This window comes from Polypterus senegalus, chromosome 13, assembly GCF_016835505.1.
Source record: "Polypterus senegalus isolate Bchr_013 chromosome 13, ASM1683550v1, whole genome shotgun sequence".
NCBI classification, from domain to species: Eukaryota; Metazoa; Chordata; class Cladistia; order Polypteriformes; family Polypteridae; genus Polypterus; species Polypterus senegalus.
Genome location: NC_053166.1, coordinates 126,425,465 through 126,445,121, shown reverse-complemented (window position 1 = coordinate 126,445,121; position 19,657 = coordinate 126,425,465). Strand labels below are relative to the sequence as shown.

The 19,657-nt window shown below is 41.0% G+C and overlaps 2 protein-coding genes across 4 annotated transcripts in view; one reads left to right on the top strand and one right to left on the bottom strand.

Annotated features, from left to right (window-relative positions):
- The window catches only part of LOC120542016 (SEC14-like protein 5), a 101,823-nt gene extending 88,534 nt beyond the window's left edge, over positions 1–13,289 (top strand). For all 3 annotated transcript variants that reach the window (XM_039774093.1, XM_039774092.1, XM_039774094.1), the window contains 3 exons: positions 7,572–7,811; positions 9,784–9,962; positions 11,685–13,289. In XM_039774093.1, the coding sequence (XP_039630027.1) occupies positions 7,572–7,811; positions 9,784–9,962; positions 11,685–11,790 (525 nt within the window). In that variant the 3' untranslated portion in view covers positions 11,791–13,289. The remainder of the gene's footprint in view (positions 1–7,571; positions 7,812–9,783; positions 9,963–11,684) is intronic.
- A 4,254-nt stretch (positions 13,290–17,543) lies between these two features.
- LOC120542102 (general transcription factor 3C polypeptide 1-like) overlaps positions 17,544–19,657 on the bottom strand; it is a 76,917-nt gene continuing 74,803 nt past the window's right edge. The window contains exon 37 of the mRNA XM_039774262.1: positions 17,544–18,230. Within this exon, the coding sequence (XP_039630196.1) occupies positions 17,997–18,230 (234 nt within the window). The 3' untranslated portion in view covers positions 17,544–17,996. The remainder of the gene's footprint in view (positions 18,231–19,657) is intronic.

The window sequence follows — 19,657 nt, the reverse complement described above, 5'->3', positions numbered from 1 at the left end:
AATGGGCGAAACTGGCCAGGGATAGGTGTGCCAAGCTTGTGGCATCATATTCAAAAAGACTTGAGGCTGTAATTGCTGCCAAAGGTGCATCGACAAAGTATTGAGCAAAGGCTGTGAATACTTATGTACATCTAATTTCTCAGTTGTTTCATTTTTAATAAATTTGCAAAAACGTCAAGTAAACTTTTTTCACATTGTCATTATGGGGTGTTGTGTGTAGAATTCTGAGGAAAAAATGAATTTAATCCATTTTGGAATAAGGCTGTAACATAACAAAATGTGGAAAAAGTGATGTGCTGGGAATACTTTCCGGATGCACTGTATATGTATATATTGCAGTAAAAGGCGTTATATTGCACCCGACCTGACACAGATTCACACAGGAAGCACGGGTAAAACCAATAAACTATTTCATTTTCTTCAGCTGGAGGGTACGTCTTCCCTGTAATCCCTCCAACCACAACAGAGTCCCAAGCACAGTACAGTACACCAAGCTTTGTCCTCCTTCTCCCGACTCTGGCCCCCGAGTGGTGGTCACTGGCTCCCTTTATTGGGTGCTTGGAAGTGCTCCAGGTGCTTGATTGCTGACATCCGGCTGCACTTCCAGGTGTAGTGAGACCAATGCCCAAAAGGGGCCAGCAGCTCCTGCTGCAGCACCCCCTGGCGGCACCTGCAGAACCCAACAGGGCTGCACCAGACTCCAACCCCCATGAAGCCCTGGGGGAGTCCGAGGTACTGCTGCAACCCAGTGAGGCTGCCATCTAGCGACCAGGGGAAGATACTGGGTTTCCCACCCTTGTCCCCCTTGTATTTATGGTGCAGAGGCGTCCCGACCAGGCATGGGCCCCGGCCATCTATCACCATATAAATATAAAATATATATATATATATATATATATATATATATATATATATATATATATATAAAAATATATAAAATACATATATAAGGTTTATACTTGAACAAAGAAGGATCAAGTTGTAAACAAATTATAGTCAAAGTGAGTCCAATGTAGACTAAATGGGATATAGAGGGTATGGGGTTTTACAGAGAACAGACAGGGAGAATTGGGCCGCACCCAGAAGTGAGGTCAGGTGTGGGGCTGGCTGGGAGGTTTGTGTAGGAATGGGAAGTGGGGTTTGGTAGTCTTTTCTTTTGTGGATCTGTAGAGAAAGGAACAAAAGGCATGAGAGTGCCCTGCCAGCCCTTGGTCCAGCGTAACCACACATTTATTCAAGCACATCAACTGCCTCCCATGCACGCATGTGTGACATTGTGTGTGTGTGTGTGTGTGTGTGTGTGTGTGTGTGTGTGTGTATAACAGAACTAAAAAAACAATGGCAAATGCAAAAGTAAGTCAAGGAATCATTGAGTGTACAAAATTTTATTTTAATTTTTGATTCATCAAAGTAGCCACATGTGCTGATATAACAGTCAAACTGTGGTAACCCTTGTGATTCAGAATGCCAGTCACTTTGTGCAAGCTGCCAACTCTACCTCCAGCAAAAGAAACACAGACCATCACACTTCCTTGTCAAAACATTGACAGTTGGTGTCACACACTGAGGAACCATCGTTTGACCAACTCGGCGTACAAACACCCTGAGTGATGAACAGAAGATTTAAAATTTTGATTCATTGGTCCATAAGACTTTATCCAGTCTTCAGTAGTCCACAGCCGGTATTTTAAGGAATTTTAAGGAATGGCTTTCTTGCTGTCACACACCCTGTCAAGCCTGTAGCACAAAGTCACCTTGTCACAGTAGAAACTGAGACTTGCTGTTTTTGATCACTGTTAAGCTGCGCTTGACGCTCATGTGCTGTGAGGTGCCTATCATGCAAAGCTGGTGACCCTCAGAAACTTCTGATTTGATTGTGACTTTGGCTCTGCCAGATCTCTTCCTAACAGAGTATCTTGCAGTTTCCAAATACCTTTCGATTGTGTAGGACACCACTGTACTCACAAACACTTCGATTTTTTTTTTTAGCAGTATCTGTAAATGAAAAGCCCACATTTATAATGGCAATAGAGCTACTTCTCATTTCATTTGTTAATTGTCATTTTCTTGTCAAAGTAACTGGAATATTTTCCAATTAGTACCTCAGTGGGTGTAAGTAACACAGTCTGTTTCAATTCTGCTTTAAGACACACAGAGGACACCTGTGCAAATTATTTGCTTCCACTTGCACAGCTTAATTTACTTTAATTGCTGCAGAACAGCTGTAGGCTGTAACCTATTAGTTGTTCCCTGAGGAACACCCATTTGTAATATTCTGAAATTTTCTTTTTTAGTTTTTTCTAACCTAAGCTTTAAATTTAAACCTCTGGTAGTTTACTGTTTACTTTTTCACCATTTTAGGTCATTCATTGCAATTCAACTGGTTAAAGATGAAAAATTAGAAAAAACTGAGGTGTTCTAAAACTTTTGACCAGTAGTGAGTGTGTGTGTGTGCGCATATATATATATATATATATATATATATATATATATATATATAAAAAAGTTGGGACACTATACAAATCGTGAATAAAAACTGAATGCAATGATGTGGAGGTGCCAACTTCTAATATTTTATTCAGAATAGAACATAAATCACGGAACAAAAGTTTAAACTGAGAAAATGTATCATTTTAAGGGAAAAATATGTTGATTCAGAATTTCATGGTGTCAACAAATCCCAAAAAGTTGGGACAAGGCCATTTTCACCACTGTGTGGCATCTCCCCTTCTTCTTACAACACTCAACAGACGTCTGGGGACCGAGGAGACCAGTTTCTCAAGTTTAGAAATAGGAATGCTCTCCCATTCTTGTCTAATACAGGCCTCTAACTGTTCAATCGTCTTGGGCCTTCTTTGTCGCACCTTCCTCTTTATGATGCGCCAAATGTTCTCTATAGGTGAAAGATCTGGACTGCAGACTGGCCATTTCAGTACCTGGATCCTTCTCCTACGCAGCCATGATGTTGTGATTGATGCAGAATGTGGTCTGGCATTATCTTGTTGAAAAATGCAGAAAAGAGATGACGTCTAGATGGGAGCATATGTTGTTCTAGAACCTGAATATATTTTTCTGCATTGATGGTGCCTTTCCAGACATGCAAGCTGCCCATGCCACACGCACTCATGCAACCCCATACCATCAGAGATGCAGGCTTCTGAACTGAGCGTTGATAACAACTTGGGTTGTCCTTGTCCTCTTTGGTCCGGATGACATGGCCCCAGATTTCCAAAAGAACTTTGAATCGTGACTCGCCTGACCACAGAACAGTCTTCCATTTTGCCACACTCCATTTTAAATGATCCCTGGCCCAGTGACAACGCCTGAGCTTGTGGATCTTGCTTAGAAATGGCTTCTTCTTTGCACTGTAGAGTTTCAGCTGGCAACGGCGGATGGCACGGTGGATTGTGTTCACTGACAATGGTTTCTGGAAGTATTCCTGAGCCCATTCTGTGATTTCCTTTACAGTAGCATTCCTGTTTGTGGTGCAGTGTCGCTTAAGGGCCCGGAGATCACGGGCATCCAGTATGGTTTTACGGCCTTGACCCTTACGCGACAGAGATTGTTCCAGATTCTCTGAATCTTCGGATGATGTTATGCACAGTTGATGATGATAGATGCAAAGTCTTTGCAATTTTTGCTGGGTAACACCTTTCTGATATTGCTCCACTATCTTTCTGCGCAACATTGTGGGAATTGGTGATCCTCTACCCATCTTGGCTTCTGAGAGACACTGCCACTCTGAGAAGCTCTTTTATACCCAATCATGTTGCCAATTGACCTAATTAGTGTTTATTGGTCTTCCAGCTCTTCGTTATGCTCAAATTTACTTTTTCCAGCCTCTTATTGCTACTTGTCCCAACTTTTTGGGATTTGTTGACACCGTGAAATTTTGAATCAACATATTTTTCCTTTAAAATGATACATTTACTCGGATTAAACGCTTGATCTGTCATCTACGCTCTATTACAAATAAAATATTGACATTTGCCATCTCCACATCATTGCATTCAGTTTTTATTCACAATTTGTTTAGTGTCCCAACTTTTTGGAATCCGTTTGTGTATATATATATATATATATATATATATATATATATATATATATATATATATATATATATTTATATGGATACACCTTAATAAAATGGGAATGGTTGGTGATATTAACTTCATGTGTGTGGCACATTAGTATATGTGAGGGGGAAAACTTTTCAAGATGGGTGATGACCATGGTGGCCATTTTGAAGTCGGCCATTTTGGCAAATCCAACACTGAACCAGTTTCATGAAACTTAGCAAGCAGTTTGCTAACTGTAGCATGGGAGATGGGTGGTCTCGTAGGGTGTCTTGCATTGAAATCTGCTGCAATGACCCGGTTACTGCGTTCACCAGATATCAACACAATTTCTATCCGCTCCTCACGTGTTAACCTCTGCGACATGTCAACGGATGTAAACAAAGAGAAACTTGTAAATAACTCATGAAGGAATAAAGTTACGTTAAAACCAAGCACCATTGTTTTTCTTGTGAAATTTCCAATAAGTTTGATGTGTCACATGACCCTCTTCCTATTGAAAAAACAAAAGTAGGATCCAAAATGGCTGACTTCAAAATGGCCACCATGGTCACCACCCATCTTGAAAGTTTTCCCCCCTCACATATACTAATGTGCCACAAACAGGAAGTTAATATCACCAACCATTCCCATTTTATTAAGGTGTATCCATATAAATGACCCACCCTGTATATATAATGTGTGTGTGTGTGTGTGTGTGTGTGTGTGTATATATATATATATATATATATATATATATCATTCTTACAGTATAGTAATGTGCAGTAATGTTGGCAACATGTAGATCATAAATGTGCTACCTGTGTGTAAGCAAAGTTTTCAGTTCAGAAATAGCAATAAAAGCCCCTTGCTAAATATCGGTCCTCTAGTAATGCTTCCATTTTACTATTATTATTTTGTATTTATTTTAAGCACATCAGCCTTGTTTTCTTTTGATTGAAAATCTTTGATTGACATCATGTAAAGATGAATTTTGCCCAGTTAGGATGTGAATAAATAAGTTGTCTGCAAGGGTTAGCTAACACTGCAGTCAAACAAAGTAAATTCATCCACTATTAATGTTATTTATTGCTTTCTTTTTGATAACATCAGTTTCTTAATTTCTTTTCTCTTTATTTCGCTTGATATTATATATTTAGCTTAAGACATGTGAAGCCTTCATATTAACAAGTTTGCCATCATGCCACACTGCACAGAGATGGATAACCTAATTACTGTTTTATGAGTTATGAAGACCAAACAAAGCTTCACCTAAGAGTAAATGAATAATAAATGAATTTTTGCAGTACCTACACTAAAGGTGTTACCACAAGTATAATGCCAACTTGACTGATGACTCATTCATTCACTCATCAGAGACACTACTTTCTGCTTAGTTAAAAAGTTGAAATTTGGCACGATTGCTCATCTAGGGCAGTAGGCATCTGCTAAGAAAGGGCATTTCAGTATATCAGTATTTAGGGATCACCCACCAAAGCCCCTCACCCCAGTTTAAAAACAGAAAGCCACAAAATTTGATTGAAAGTTACTGAGCTACTGAGAGTGGCATGGTGGCGTAGTGGTAGCGCTGCTGCCTCGCAGTAAGGAGACCCGGGTTCGCTTCCCATACTAAACATAAGCTCATTCACCATCCACATTCAGATAAAGAGGGTCCATTTTTTAAAATCACAAAATTATTTTAATGTCTGCCAAAGACACAGCACTCTTTCATCCCCCCTCCAAATTCAGCCAAACGACATATAAATCTGCCATTCCTTTCCATGCACATGACTGTTTATTATTCCAACTTTCTTTAATGTAGAGACAGAAGTTCTGGTCTTTCCTCTCTCCTCTGGTCTGCCTTACCACTCATTGTTCACAGGAAGTCCCAGCAGCAACCTACGCCCTTTCTTCTTGTACTACAGTATAACACAGAGCATAAAGCAGCCCTACCACTAAATTACTATAAAGCTTAGACAAGCAGGTTCTGTAAGAATTGGCTTTTGAGATCGGCCGGCTTACCGATCACTGAGCATGTCATTTGGAATGAAAAGTGGCCGTTTAGATCATTGAGTGATCGATCAGAGTGTCACTATCTTTAACCAATGCCAGTTTTCTAGGAAGAAAAAGGATGAATAATTAGGTAATCGGCTGTTTTCTGATTTTACTTAGAATGAATATAGAAATGTGTGTAGAATTTTATAATCTATACTAATAAAAGGCAAAGCCCTCACTGACTGACTGACTGATCGACTCACCACTAATTCTCCAACTTCCCGTGTAGGTAGAAGGCTGAAATTTAGCAGGCTCATTCCTTACAGCTTACTTACAAAAGTTAAGCAGGTTTCATTTCAAAATTCTACACATAACGGTCATAACTGAATCTTACTTACGTACATATATACGGCCATAGCCTGCAGCTCGGTTGCCGTGTGAGGCGGAGTTGCGTCCCCCATACCCACGCCTCCCACGTAATTGAGTGCCTGCCCATATAAGGCCATCCGTCAGCAGCAATCCAATAGACATGCTGCCGCTACGAGGCGTTTGTCATGCCTAAGACGAATACGATTTTCGCGAGATACAAGTTTAGTGAGAAAACGCAAGGTATAAACGAGACTTTTGATCACTTTGTAACAGAGTTAAAATTGCTGGGGAAGGACTGTGCTTATGCAAACGAAGATGAGATGGTCAGGGATAGAATAGTGTTTGGCACAAACTCCGCGAAAGTGCGAGAGAAACTTTTATGTGCCGGAGTCTGAGCTAACATTAAATAAAGCCATGGACATCACAAGCTTGCACGACATAGCACAAGCACAGCTGAGAACCTTCGATGCATGTACTCCGAGCAGCTCACATGAACTGACTTTGCAGGACTGGGAAAGGTAAACCCATGCATACAGTGTGTGATGTCTCAGATAAAAGGAAGACGAGCTGCTTATTGATGCAGTAGGAAAAGAACAACCCGCTGATGCTGAACAAACCTTTGTACACATATCAATAGGAAAGCAAGGTGTAAAGCTTAAGTTTAAATTACGTTCATAGACACACTGCCGCTAAATATTCGCAGGCAAATCCACAACTTAATACCGGGAATGCCTGTTAAAGATCTTAGATTGACGAGTACCGATTTGGGTAGTGAACACTTCAATGAATGAAACTTGTTATCTTTACAATGGTTGACAAACACTGAATGTAACTTCAATACAACACATCCTCCAAATACGAACCTGATTGAAAGAAATAATGATAATCAAATCCTTGATGACAACAACATTCATAACAGTGACAAAACAATTACATTGACAATCATGTTACGTTATTTTTAAAATGTTTCCTTTTCTTTTTCATTACTTCTTTAACACACTACTTCTCCGCTGCGAAGCGCGGGTATTTTGCTAGCCATTGATATTAGATTTCTACTTCGTTGCAAATCATTCAGTGTTAGTTTCCTGTTCACATACAGCAGACCTAAAGAAAACTGAATTATTAAATACAATTTGAAAATATTCATTTCAGATTGTTATCGAAATACTGGAGGGCTCCTCTGTGATCACCTGGGACTTTGACATTCTCAAGGGAGACGTCGTGTTCAATATATTCCACTCAAAGAGATCTCCTCAGGCAGCAAGAAAGGAACCCTCAGCACCCTTGGTGGGTGGAAATAACGTACAGCTGATAGAAAGGAGTTGGGTACTGGGAGTTGACTATAGCATGGTGGAGTCTCCATTAACTTGTCGTGAAGGAGAGAGCATTCAGGTAAGACTGTGGATGAGAACGGTAAAACAAAGTGATGTTCCATAAAGCATAATGTCCAGGAGAGGATGGCTGGGCTACATCTGCTAGTCTTTGACATGCTTTTAATTATTCAGACTTGTCTCCAAGTTATTTCACTTTCTCCAGTAATGTTTTAAACCTAAATTTTTGTTTCTTCTTTTCAAGCGCTAACCGGCATGTGTGTAGCTGTCTTGAGTTCTCTTCAATTATCCGTATTCTGCATCATTTACAGGAATTTTGTTTTCCTCTTGACTGTATGTTTAAATAAATATGTATTTGAGTGTATAACTATTACATTAGGCTTTGCACTTGTATTACCATTTTATGCGTATACAGTGGGATGCAAAAGTTTGGGCAACTTTGTTAATAGTCATTATTTTCCTGTATAAATCGTTGGTTGTTACCATAAAAAATGTCAGTTAAATATATCATATAGGAGACACACACAGTGATATTTGAGAAGTGAAATGAAGTTTATTGGATTTACAGAAAGTGTGCAATAATTGTTCAAACAAAATCAGGCAGGTACATAAATTTGGGCACCGTTGTCATTTTATTGATTCCAAAACTTTTAGAACTAATTATTGGAACTCAAATTGGCTTGGTAAGCTCAGTGACCCCTGACCTACATACACAGGTGAATCCTATAATGAGAAAGAGTACTTAAGGGGGTCAGTTGTAAGTTTCCCTCCTCCTTTAATTTTCTCTGAAGAGCAGCAACATGGGGGTCACAAAACAACTCTCAAATGACCTGAAGACAAAAGATTGTTCACCATCATGGTTTAGGGGAAGGATACAGAAAGCTGTCCCAGAGATTTAAGCTGTCTGTTTCCACAGTTAGGAACATATTGAGGAAATGGAAGAGCACAGGCTCAGTTCAAGTTAAGGCTCGAAGTGGCAGACCAAGAAAGATTTTGGATAGACAGAAGCGACAAATGGTGACAACAGTCAGAGTCAACCCACAGACCAGCACCAAAGACTTACAACATCATCTTGCAGCAGATGGAGTCACTGTGCATCGTTCAACCATTCGGCGCACTTTACACAAGGAGATGCTGTATGCAAGAGTGATGCAGAGGAAGCCTTTTCTCCGCCCACAGCACAAACAGAGCCGCTTGAGGTATGCTCAAGCACATTTGGACAAGCCAGCTTCATTTTGGAATAAGGTGCTGTGGACTGATGAAACTAAAATTGAGTTATTTGGGCATAACAAGGGGTGTTATGCATGGAGGAAAAAGAACACAGCATTCCAAGAAAAACACCTGCTACCTACAGTAAAATATGGTGGTGGTTCCATCATGCAGTGGGGCTGTGTGGCCAGTGCAGGGACTGGGAATCTTGTCAAAGTTGAGGGACGCATGGATTCCACTCAGTATCAGCAGGTTCTGGAGACCAATGTCCAGGAATCAGTGACAAAGCTGAAGCTGTGCCGGGGCTGGATCTTTCAACAAGACAACGACCCAAAACACTGCTCAAAATCCACTAAGGCATTCATGTAGAGGAACAAGTACAACGTTCTGGAATGGCCATCTCAGTCCCCAGACCTGAATATAATTGAAAATCTGTGGTGTGAGTTAAAGAGAGCTGTCCATGCTCGGAAGCCATCAAACCTGAATGAACTAGAGATGTTTTGTAAAGAGGAATGGTCCAAAATACCTTCAACCACAATCCAAACTCTCATTGGAACCTACAGGAAGCGTTTAGAGGCTGTAATTTCACAAGGTTGCCCAAACTTTTGCATCCCACTGTATATGTCCATTAACTGTTTTAAGTGCACCTTCACCAAAGATGTATATTTATTAAGAAATCTGCAGCATACAAAGAGCGACTGTATCTAGTATAAGGTTTTGTAGAATTCTAGATGATCTCATTCAATGCCCATTAGATTGAATGCATGTCCTGCTTTAGAATAACATCACGCAGCAGTAGCTGATAGCTCTTCTACTTTTTTCAGGGCTCACATATAACTCGCTGGCCAGGGTTCTACATTCTCCAGTGGAAAATGAACTCCCCTCCATCCTGTTCTGCTACGACCCTACCCAGGGTGGATGATGTGCTAGCCACGCTGCAGGTGTCCTCGCACAAGTGCAAAGTGATGTACTACACTGAAGTGTTGGCGTCTGAAGACTTCAGGTACTGAATTTTTAGAAAGACTTTGCTTCTAAAGAAATAATGGTTTGCAGTTTGACCAAACAGCCGTAAGAGTCACAATTTGTGGAGACCAGTGCTTTCTTTAATTTGTGCCATCATATTTGCTAAAATAAGTTTTTGTTTTTTTAAATATGCAGAGTGCATGAGGAAACATTTTCAGTATTTACACTGACATTTGATAGAGATACTTTTTGATAGTTGAATAAAAGGACAGTTGACTAGTGGGTATAATTTTCAGTCTAGGCTTATAGGCCTATTGCTGCCTCATGTATCAAGTCCTGTGAAATTCTTACAAATGTCAATCAACGTGCAACACTTTGCCACACTGCAGTGCCATGAGGAGTGAGTATGTGCATCTTACCTTAAAAACGTCTATCTTCTTTACCTGAAAATTTAGCAGCACAACAAAAAGCAGACAAATAACATGATGTCTTTCAGGATTTGTAGAATGTGCTAATTAATGCTAAGCACAATGTAGTTTATGATGCAAACAATTAGCTATCAAAGATGATACAGTGGCAGTCCAGATTACACATGACCATACACAAGTAAAGCTGCCAGTCATTAAGTACGCACATAGTGCCAGAAGAGCCTTTCAAACAAGACTGATGGATGGCGGGGTGGGATTTGTACAATACACAAAAGATGTGGGATTCACGGGTGAGGCATTGCAATACGAGACTGTACAAGGTAGAGTGCCACCTACTGAACTTAATCATTGTTTAACTGAAAGAAGAAAATGTTATTGTATAAAAGGAAATACACAATGTTTAAAGCTGTGAATGGTTTTTATTAAATATATTCTTCAATACTGAGTGAAAGGTTGACACATAGTGGATTAAGAAAATAGTATTTTCTTAATGGTAAAATGCCTTTTCTTTTAAAAGAAAATGTTTTTTAAAAATAGTTGAAGTATATAAAATACGTTTTTCTGAGACTTCTGCAGGTTGTCTTTTGAACCCCAACATTGACAGAATAAACTTCATAATCAAAGCTACTTCCCCTGGTGGGTGTGTGTGTGTGTGCTGTGGTGGGCTGGCACCCTGCCTGGGGTTTGTTTCCTGCCTTGCGCCCTGTGTTGGCTGGGATTGGGTCCAGCAGACCCAATCCCCCACCCCCCGTGACACTGTAATTAGGATATAGCGGGTTGGATCATGGATGGGTGTCTTAATGTAATGACCCTTAGCAGGCACAGGGGCAAACATCAATGAATGCTAAAAGACTTCCGTTTTAAACCCACCAGTGAGGGTGTTAGTAAATAACGGCGCAAATAATACCTGGAAATTAAAAGATGATGAAAATGAAAATCATTTAGCTACTGTATCTCAACGTAACATATTCATGCTTGCCAGTAATTGCCAACTACACTAAAACACAGAAATTGGGAAACAGTTTGCTTAATTAAGACAGAACTGACTCAAACAAAAACGAGACTGAACTTGAGAACCATTGATCTGTGCAAGTATTATGTAAGACTGAATAAAAGAGAGCAAATGCACGCTCAGCTGTAGCTACACAAGGCCTTACCTCGGTTTACCAGATCACCACAATGCCAGTGTGCCAAAGGTTACATTCAATGGCCTAAAAATGTTGGCAAGGATTTTTTTTGCAGGTGTCAAGTGTTTCCTATTGAAATATACAATTCTTGACGTTTCTTTCACCCCTAATCACTGCCTTGTTTTTTTTTTTTTTATTTCTTTCTAGGGGGTCAATGACAAGCCTTGAATCCTGTCACAGTGGATTTTCTCAGTTAAGTGCTGGAACAACATCATCCAGCCAGTCACAGAGCAGCTCACTGATTTCTAGATAGCTATAAAATCTGTTCCTTCTCCCAAAACAGGCATATAAATACACTCACACACATGGTGGTTGTAACAAAAAATACTGAACATACGTGATCCTGTTGGGCCGCACAGCACAGGAGGTTGTAGTTCCAGTTGCTGTCTCACACTTCTTCTCTTGAAACAAAGGCCAACGAGACGTGTCACTTCAACAACGGGTGGTGGTTGAACTTCATGTGATATCGGGAGTTCTTGGTAGGTTCAGTGTGCTCATTTCTTCTCTTATGGACACACACCTAATGGGGGGAGCTGCTTCACGACCCATAAACACACTGGTACTACTGAAATGTGCAAGATGAGAACTGCACACGTGTAAAAGCTGTTGGTCATTTTCCTGTGGACTTCCTGCTAATGTAGCTCCTGTATTTGATTTTATTGGTCATACATTACTGTGCAGACTGATTTTCTTGGACTGAGGGCCCTTCTCTGCATTTGGTGCACTGATAGTGTGGAGAGAGAGAAGGCATGTAACCATTCTTGGGGGTCTGGGCCTACTACTTGCACTTTTGATTTTATGTTGTGTTGTACCTAAACAATAGTGATACTGACCGAGGGATTCATCTTACCAATATTTATATCACAAACTTTAAAGATCTGAAACAAATAGCTGTTCTAGGCTGTTAATATGCAATGTTCAGTTTAGTGAGGCTTCTATCAATTACTGTTTCCTTCAGACTTTTAAAGTAATGAATTCAAAGAACTACTGCATTTTCCCCCTTAAGAGTAGAATGCTTGTTAGCAAGTGCAGGTTTCATTTGTTTTAGAACGAAACAGAAATTGTGGACTTCCTTTACAGCCCACACAATGTGGTTAATCACAGGCAGTGGGAATCTGCCAAAGGAAAACGCCGACCATTCGCTTTATCTGTGAAACCACTTTGGTGCTTGTTAGTGAAATGAAATATCTTTATTTATTTATTGTGTAAATACTGTAATTTAAACACAGGGTTGATTTGTGCACATGAAAGCTACTGAGTCGCGTTGGACCAAACATGAAGCGGTTCGTAGTTGAGGAGAGCTGATGCAGAGTCTGCATGGCTTATGTTTTCTGACGAGCGCACACAAGGATGGCGGGTGGTCTTGATTCCAGGGTGATATTAAAGCACAGCTCTCTTCAAGCGCATCTTTAAAGGGCCACACTCTGCGCTGTCGGACTGCAGCTGCTTCTACTAGAAGTCTTCTTGTTGTGTGTAACTTAAAGCCATAATAGCATTGTGCTTTGTAGATCGGCAGAATGTACTTAACAGAAATATTTTAAATTGTGAACATTTTGTAGTTTAAAAAAAAAAAGGGCTTTTTGTATGAACTTAGCAATAAAATATTTATATGAATGAGCACAACAACAGAGTGCTATGTTTCGACTCAGAAGGCAAGTTATCTGTGATTTACTGCCTTAAATCTTTTCAGTGCGACTTAAAATTAGTGATCAGTAGGCATCACAAAAGAGCGACTTGCTGTCCTTACGAACTGCTTACCAAAAAATATACAGGTAGAAACATACAGCAGAAAAACGTGTCTTCACATGGTAAAAGCACAGTTTTCTTGTGCTAATAATCTGAATTTTCCCATGATCAGGGCTTTCTTTAGGAGAATTATTTCAAAATGACTTCATCTAACATTCATGCTATTGTTGTAGGTAAAATTTCCGAAAAGGCTGCTTACTGACCTCCTGGGATGTATTCCGGCACCAAAAAGACCACAAGTCCATGTCCTCCCACTCTGCCTTGGGCCGGGTGCCTCTCCAGATTCGCTGCTACCACAGGTGGATGCAGAAAGGCAAGATGTGAGGGTCTCCTCAGCGCGAGACACCCCCATCTTCTCTAAGGGGGGCCCTTTTCAGCTGGTTAGACGTGGCTGACGTGTCAAACAGAAAGAGTGGACATCTGCGCTAGTTTGGGTGGGGGTACTGCTAATTACATATCATTTTAATCTGATTATCTCAACACTGTGAGATTTTAAGAATGGGATATTAAACCATTGATACTACTTTATCACATACAGCAGGGGTCCCCAATTCCAGTCCTGGAAGGGCGCAATGGCTGCAGGTTTTCATTCTAACCCTTTTCTGAATTAGTGACCTGTTTTTATTCCTAATGAACTTCTTTGAATTAATTTTATCAACACTGAGCCCCCTTAATTGTTTCTTTTTCATTAATTAACAATAATAAGATACAAAGCATAACCAGCAAACTATGTCAATCATACAATATCTGAAAATAAAGAAAGGTGAAGTTCTCTGGGTTGTTGATCTGCTCAGGTCCCCAAAATATTTTGACAGTGCTCTTAGAAATGAGAAAATGAATAATTTCAGAAATGTCTGCTATTGCACAATGAGAATTAAAGAACGGGTTTAATTAACAACACTCGGCTCCTGATTAAGCAACTGATTGGAGTGAAACTGGTTGGAGTTTGAGGCCCTGACTTAGTTGGCCTTCTGCTGGCTCACTCACTTCATGTTTAATTTTTGTTTAAGGATAGAAATGAAGCCAATCAATCAGAGGAACAAATCCTAAAAACACAAGTCACTTAAAATTAAATTCAAAAGAAGTTAATTAGCAGCAAAAACGGGTCACTAATTAAGGGTTAAAATGAAAACCTGCAGCCACTGGGGCCCACCAGGACCACAGCTCGGGCCCCTGATATATAGTAACTAAATCTGTAAAATGATGGCACATATAGTATCAATGTGAATCAAATGTCAAATCTACAACTGTTAGGTCAGATTAAACAATCCGGCATAGCAAGCTTTCAAAAAGCACCCCAGACGTCTCTAGCTACAGAGTACACTGGCACAGCTTAGGAGCGCAGACGAGCCTTTAAAGAGGTCTCTGTACTTTACGTCAGCTCACGTGGACCCTCACATCATGCTCCTCAGCACACACCAAAGTATTATGGAAAGCCGAGATGGCTTAAGGGCTTAAAGTTGTACCACGATGGACTTGTGGTCTCATCTGGTGGAGCACAACCTGAAGGTCTTAGGAGAAATGGACTTCAGAGCAGCCTTGAACCTCATCTGTCACCCACTTTGTATAAAGCTCAAACGCATCAAGTCCTACCAGTTGTTGGAAGGGAAACGAGAAATTCAGCAGATGTTTTTTTATTTTTGTCTCTGATCTGTACATTATTTGGAATGCTTTGATGCATTTAAATGTAAGCCATTTATTCAAAGTTTGCTACTGAAATAAACTGTGATTGCAAGCAAAAGGGTGGCTCACTTGTCCTTCATATCTGAACCTGCAAACAATGCGTTGACATGTTTGTGTTACTGGCTTAAACATTCAAATGCTAATGGCTGCTCAAGATGGGGATCAAAATGAGCTTAAAACTACTGTAACTGGCCCTGAAATTCCTCCCTGTAAATGCGAGACATCAACACAAATGTCCCACTGCCATTTAGAATGCCACCACACCAGCATGGGCAAGTGCTGCACTATTTTACAATATCAGCGTGTCAAAAAACCCCGTGAGTAGACACATTAAAGAGACAAGTGACCTCTGGGTAACAATCAACTCATTACATTATCTGAGTAACCTTGTGGGTCACTGTGTAGGTGGTCACAAGTGTGAGAAGACCAATGGGAGGCGAGGATTACCCTGCTGTTTGTTTTTGGAGGCATTGTTACAAGAGTCCATTAGACTGAGATCCTGGGTTTGCACTTTCTTTTTTATGACACAAAAGCACATACAGCACTCGAGATCACCCAGACTGGGATTTACCCAATAAATCCAAATGACTGGTGCCAACCACGGCCATAAACTTCATGTTGCCATCAAATCAGTGTAATGTATAGACACACAAGCTACTTTAAAGCGCCATTTACACACACAAAGTGCATCCGGAAAGTATTCACAGCGCATCACTTTTTCCACATTTTGTTATCTCACAGCCTTTTTCCAAAATGGATTGAATTCATTTTTTTCCTCAGAATTCTACACACTACACCCCATAATGACAATGTGAAAAAAGTTTACTTGAGGTTTTTGCAAATGTATTAAAAATAAAAAATTGAGAAAGCACATGTACTGTACATAAGTATTCACAGCCTTTGCCATGAAGCTCAAAATTGAGCTCAGGTGCATCCTGTTTCCCCTGATCATCCTTGAGATGTTTCTGCAGCTTCATTGGAGTCCACCTGTCGTAAATTCAGTTGATTGGACATGATTTGGAAAGGCAAACACCTGTCTATATAAGGTCCCACAGTTGACAGTTCATGTCAGAGCACAAACCAAGCATGAAGGCAAAGGAATTGTCTGTAGACCTCTGAGACAGGATTGTCTTGAGGCACAAAACTAGGGAAGGTTACAGAAAAATTTCTGCTGCTTTGAAGGTCCCAATGAGCACAGTGGTCTCCATCATCCGTAAGTGGAAGAAGTTCGAAACCACCAGGACTCTTCCTAGAGCTGGCTGGCCATCTAAACTGAGCGATCAGGGGAGAAGGGCCTTAGTCAGGGAGGTGACCAAGAACCCGATGGTCACTCTGTCAGAGCTCCAGAGGTCCTCTGTTGAGAGAGGAGAACCTTCCAGAAGGACAACCATCTCTGCCGCAATCCACCAATCAGGCTGGTAGAGTGGCCAGACGGAAGCCACTCCTTAGTAAAAGGCACATGGCAGCTCGCCTGGAGTTTGCCAAAAGGCACCTGAAGGACTCTCAGACCATGAAAAACAAAACTCTCTGGTCTGATGAGACAAAGATTGAACTCTTTGGTGTGAATGCCAGGCGTCACGTTTGGAGGAAACCAGGCACCGCCATCACCAGGCCAATACTATCCCTACAGTGAAGCATTGTGGTGGCAGCATCATGCTGTGGGATGTTTATCAGCGGCGGGACAGGGAGACTAGTCAGGATAAAGGGAAAAATGACTGCAGCAATGTACAGAGACATCCTGGATGAAAACCTGCTCCAGAGCGCTCTTGACCTCAGACTGGGGCGATGGTTCATCTTTCAGCAGGACAATGACCCTAAGCCAAGATATCAAAGGAGTGGCTTCAGGACAACTCTGTGAATGTCCTTGAGTGGCCCAGCCAGAGCCCAGACTTGAATCCGATTGAACATCTCTGGAGAGATCTTAAAATGGCTGTGCACCGATGCTTCCCATCCAACCTGATGGAGCTTGAGAGGTGCTGCAAAGAGGAATGGGCGAAACTGGCCAAGGATAGGTGTGCCAAGCTTGTGGCATCATATTCAAAAAGACTTGAGGCTGTAATTGCTGCCAAAAGGTGCATCGACAAAGTATTGAGCAAAGGCTGTGAATACTTATGTACATGTGATTTCTCATCTTTTTTATTTTTAATACATTTGCAAAAACCTTGAGTAAACTTTTTTCACGTTGTCATTATGGGGTGTTGTGTGTAGAATTCTGAGGGGAAAAAAATGAATTTAATCCATTTTAGAATAAGGCTGTAACATAACAAAATGTGGTAAAAGTGATGCGTTGTGAATACTTCCCGGATGCACTGTACACATCTCCCATGTTGAGATATGTTGCCTTATTTGTTTCAGGTTTTCATAAACAGTGTTGCTTCTGAAATGGGCATCAGCTCGAGCCTTGGTAGAACACGGCCCTACGCTGTCAGACGCTTCCTCCACCATGCTGTTTTTGATGACAGGGCCCCACGTGACACCCTAATCATGTGGACTCTTCACACGATTGGGCGCATTCTACTCAAAAAGAAATAGAAATGACAGACAAACATGGAATTAATCAGGGGAAGGAGTATAATATTTGATTAAAAAACTTTATCCAGGATTTTGTAGCAATACCCAAAAATGTTATGACATCATCAGATGGTATCTGACAGTTACATCTGACTGACATAATTTGGTTTTAAAGTAGACAAATTTTACAAGTCAACTTTGAAAATCTAACCGGTGGATGCTTGTTGACTCCTAAACTGAACAAAAATAAATAAATAAACCAAACACATGCTCACATCTTGAACTGGGTGGGGCTGGCACCTCAGCCCATGTGAACCACCAACCTGATCAGCAGCTCCAGACCACCTGAAATTTGGAAAATGAGGAGTTTGGTCGTTTTGTTTAGGGTCAATCTGCAACAGTCTCCTGCAACGCTTGCTGCTGGAAGCAGCCCATCTTCAGTTTTAAACGGAGGACAAACACACCAAACAGGGTTATTTACATTCCAAAGTGCCACTCTCGTGAACAGCTGGACCTGCGTCACGTATGTATGAAGGGGACCCATTTATTCCAGTTGGGTTCATGTGGAAAGAGCTTTGCAAGTTTTAAACAGCAATCTACTGCAGGCTCGTAGAACACAGTGGAGGCTGAACTTGTTTGTACTGCATCCTCCTCCTCTTCCTCCTCCTCCAGAATCTCAGGTCTTGAAAACAGTGAAGCTTTTCTGGACTTCTTTATTTGTTTTTTCTGAATGCAACCAAGTGTTTCAAGAGCCTGTTAAAACAAAAAAGCATTTGAGGCAGCGGATTTACAGGGTGTAACCGTCAGCAGGGCATCACATCTGCTATCATCTCCTCCGAAGGTAAACACACCCAGCTGTCTATGTGATCTAAAAGAAAACGTGATTATTTAGACTAGACCACCACCTTCAACTGCTCCATAGTCAAGTTCTGATACTCACGTGCCTATTGTAGGTGCTTTCATCATTGGACAGGGTCAGCATGGGCACACTGACTGGTCAGCGGCTACGCAGCCCCAAACACAGCAAACTACGGTGTACTGCTTGTTCTGACCTCGTCCTCTCATGGCCAGTATTACATTTTTCAGCAATTTCTGCTGCATCAGCTCTTCTTTGGGATTGGATCAGACGGATTAGCCTTCACTTCCTATGTGCATCAATGAACCTTGGGCACCCATGACCTTGTCACCGGTTGTCCTTCCTTGGACCACCTTTGGTAGATACTAACCACTCTATATTAGGAACATCTAATAAGACCTGCCATTTTGATGCTCTACCCGTCGTCTAGCCCTCATAATTTGGCCCTTGATAAATTCACTTGGATCATTATGCTTGTCTATCTTTCCTGCCTTCAACACATCAACTTCAAGAACTGACTGTTCACTTGCTACCTAATACATCCCACCCCTCGACAGGTGCCACTGTAATGAGATATTTGAAGTTATTCACTTCACCTGTCTGTGGTTTTAATATTGTGGCTAATGGGCATACATCATTCATTTAATATACACATACATACATGTAAACACACACACACTATTTTATATCTATCTATATCTATATCTCAAGGCTTCTGTTTCAACTCCATGTCTTGGTAGTTTGTTCCAGAGTCCCACAACTCCTTATATAAAGAAGTTCTTGCTGGCTTCAGTCTAAAATGCACTGCCCTCTTTAATCACCACTGATGTCCTCAAGAACATTTTCAGCTCAATGGCTCATATCTGTCTCGTGGTATAGAATTCACTTGCCCATTTTAGTCTGTTTATAGTCTGTTTATAATGCGAGTGTAGCGATGGTCTGCTCTCAGGAGCAGTCAAGCGTGTCTTAAGTGAGTCTATCAGTCACACCTTCGATATCTGCACTGTTCACTTACTTTGTCTATCACGCCATTAAAAATAATCACCATAGAGCACTGGCCGCTCTCACACTGCTTGACCGTCAGAGATGGAGAAGCCTCTATGATTCAATCATTTTTCTTCAGTCTCACGATTGACACATGCAGCCCAGCAGGTTTTGATATAAATAGTGAAAGCAGTTGCCGGGCTCACAGGTATGCAGTCACTGTTCTGTTTCATCAACATTGCCTGCTGTACCCCAATGCCAAAAAAGCATCTTTGCAAAACCCACTTAAGACGATTCAGGTTCACAAGAGCAGCCAGCACTGGGCACAAGGCAGTACACC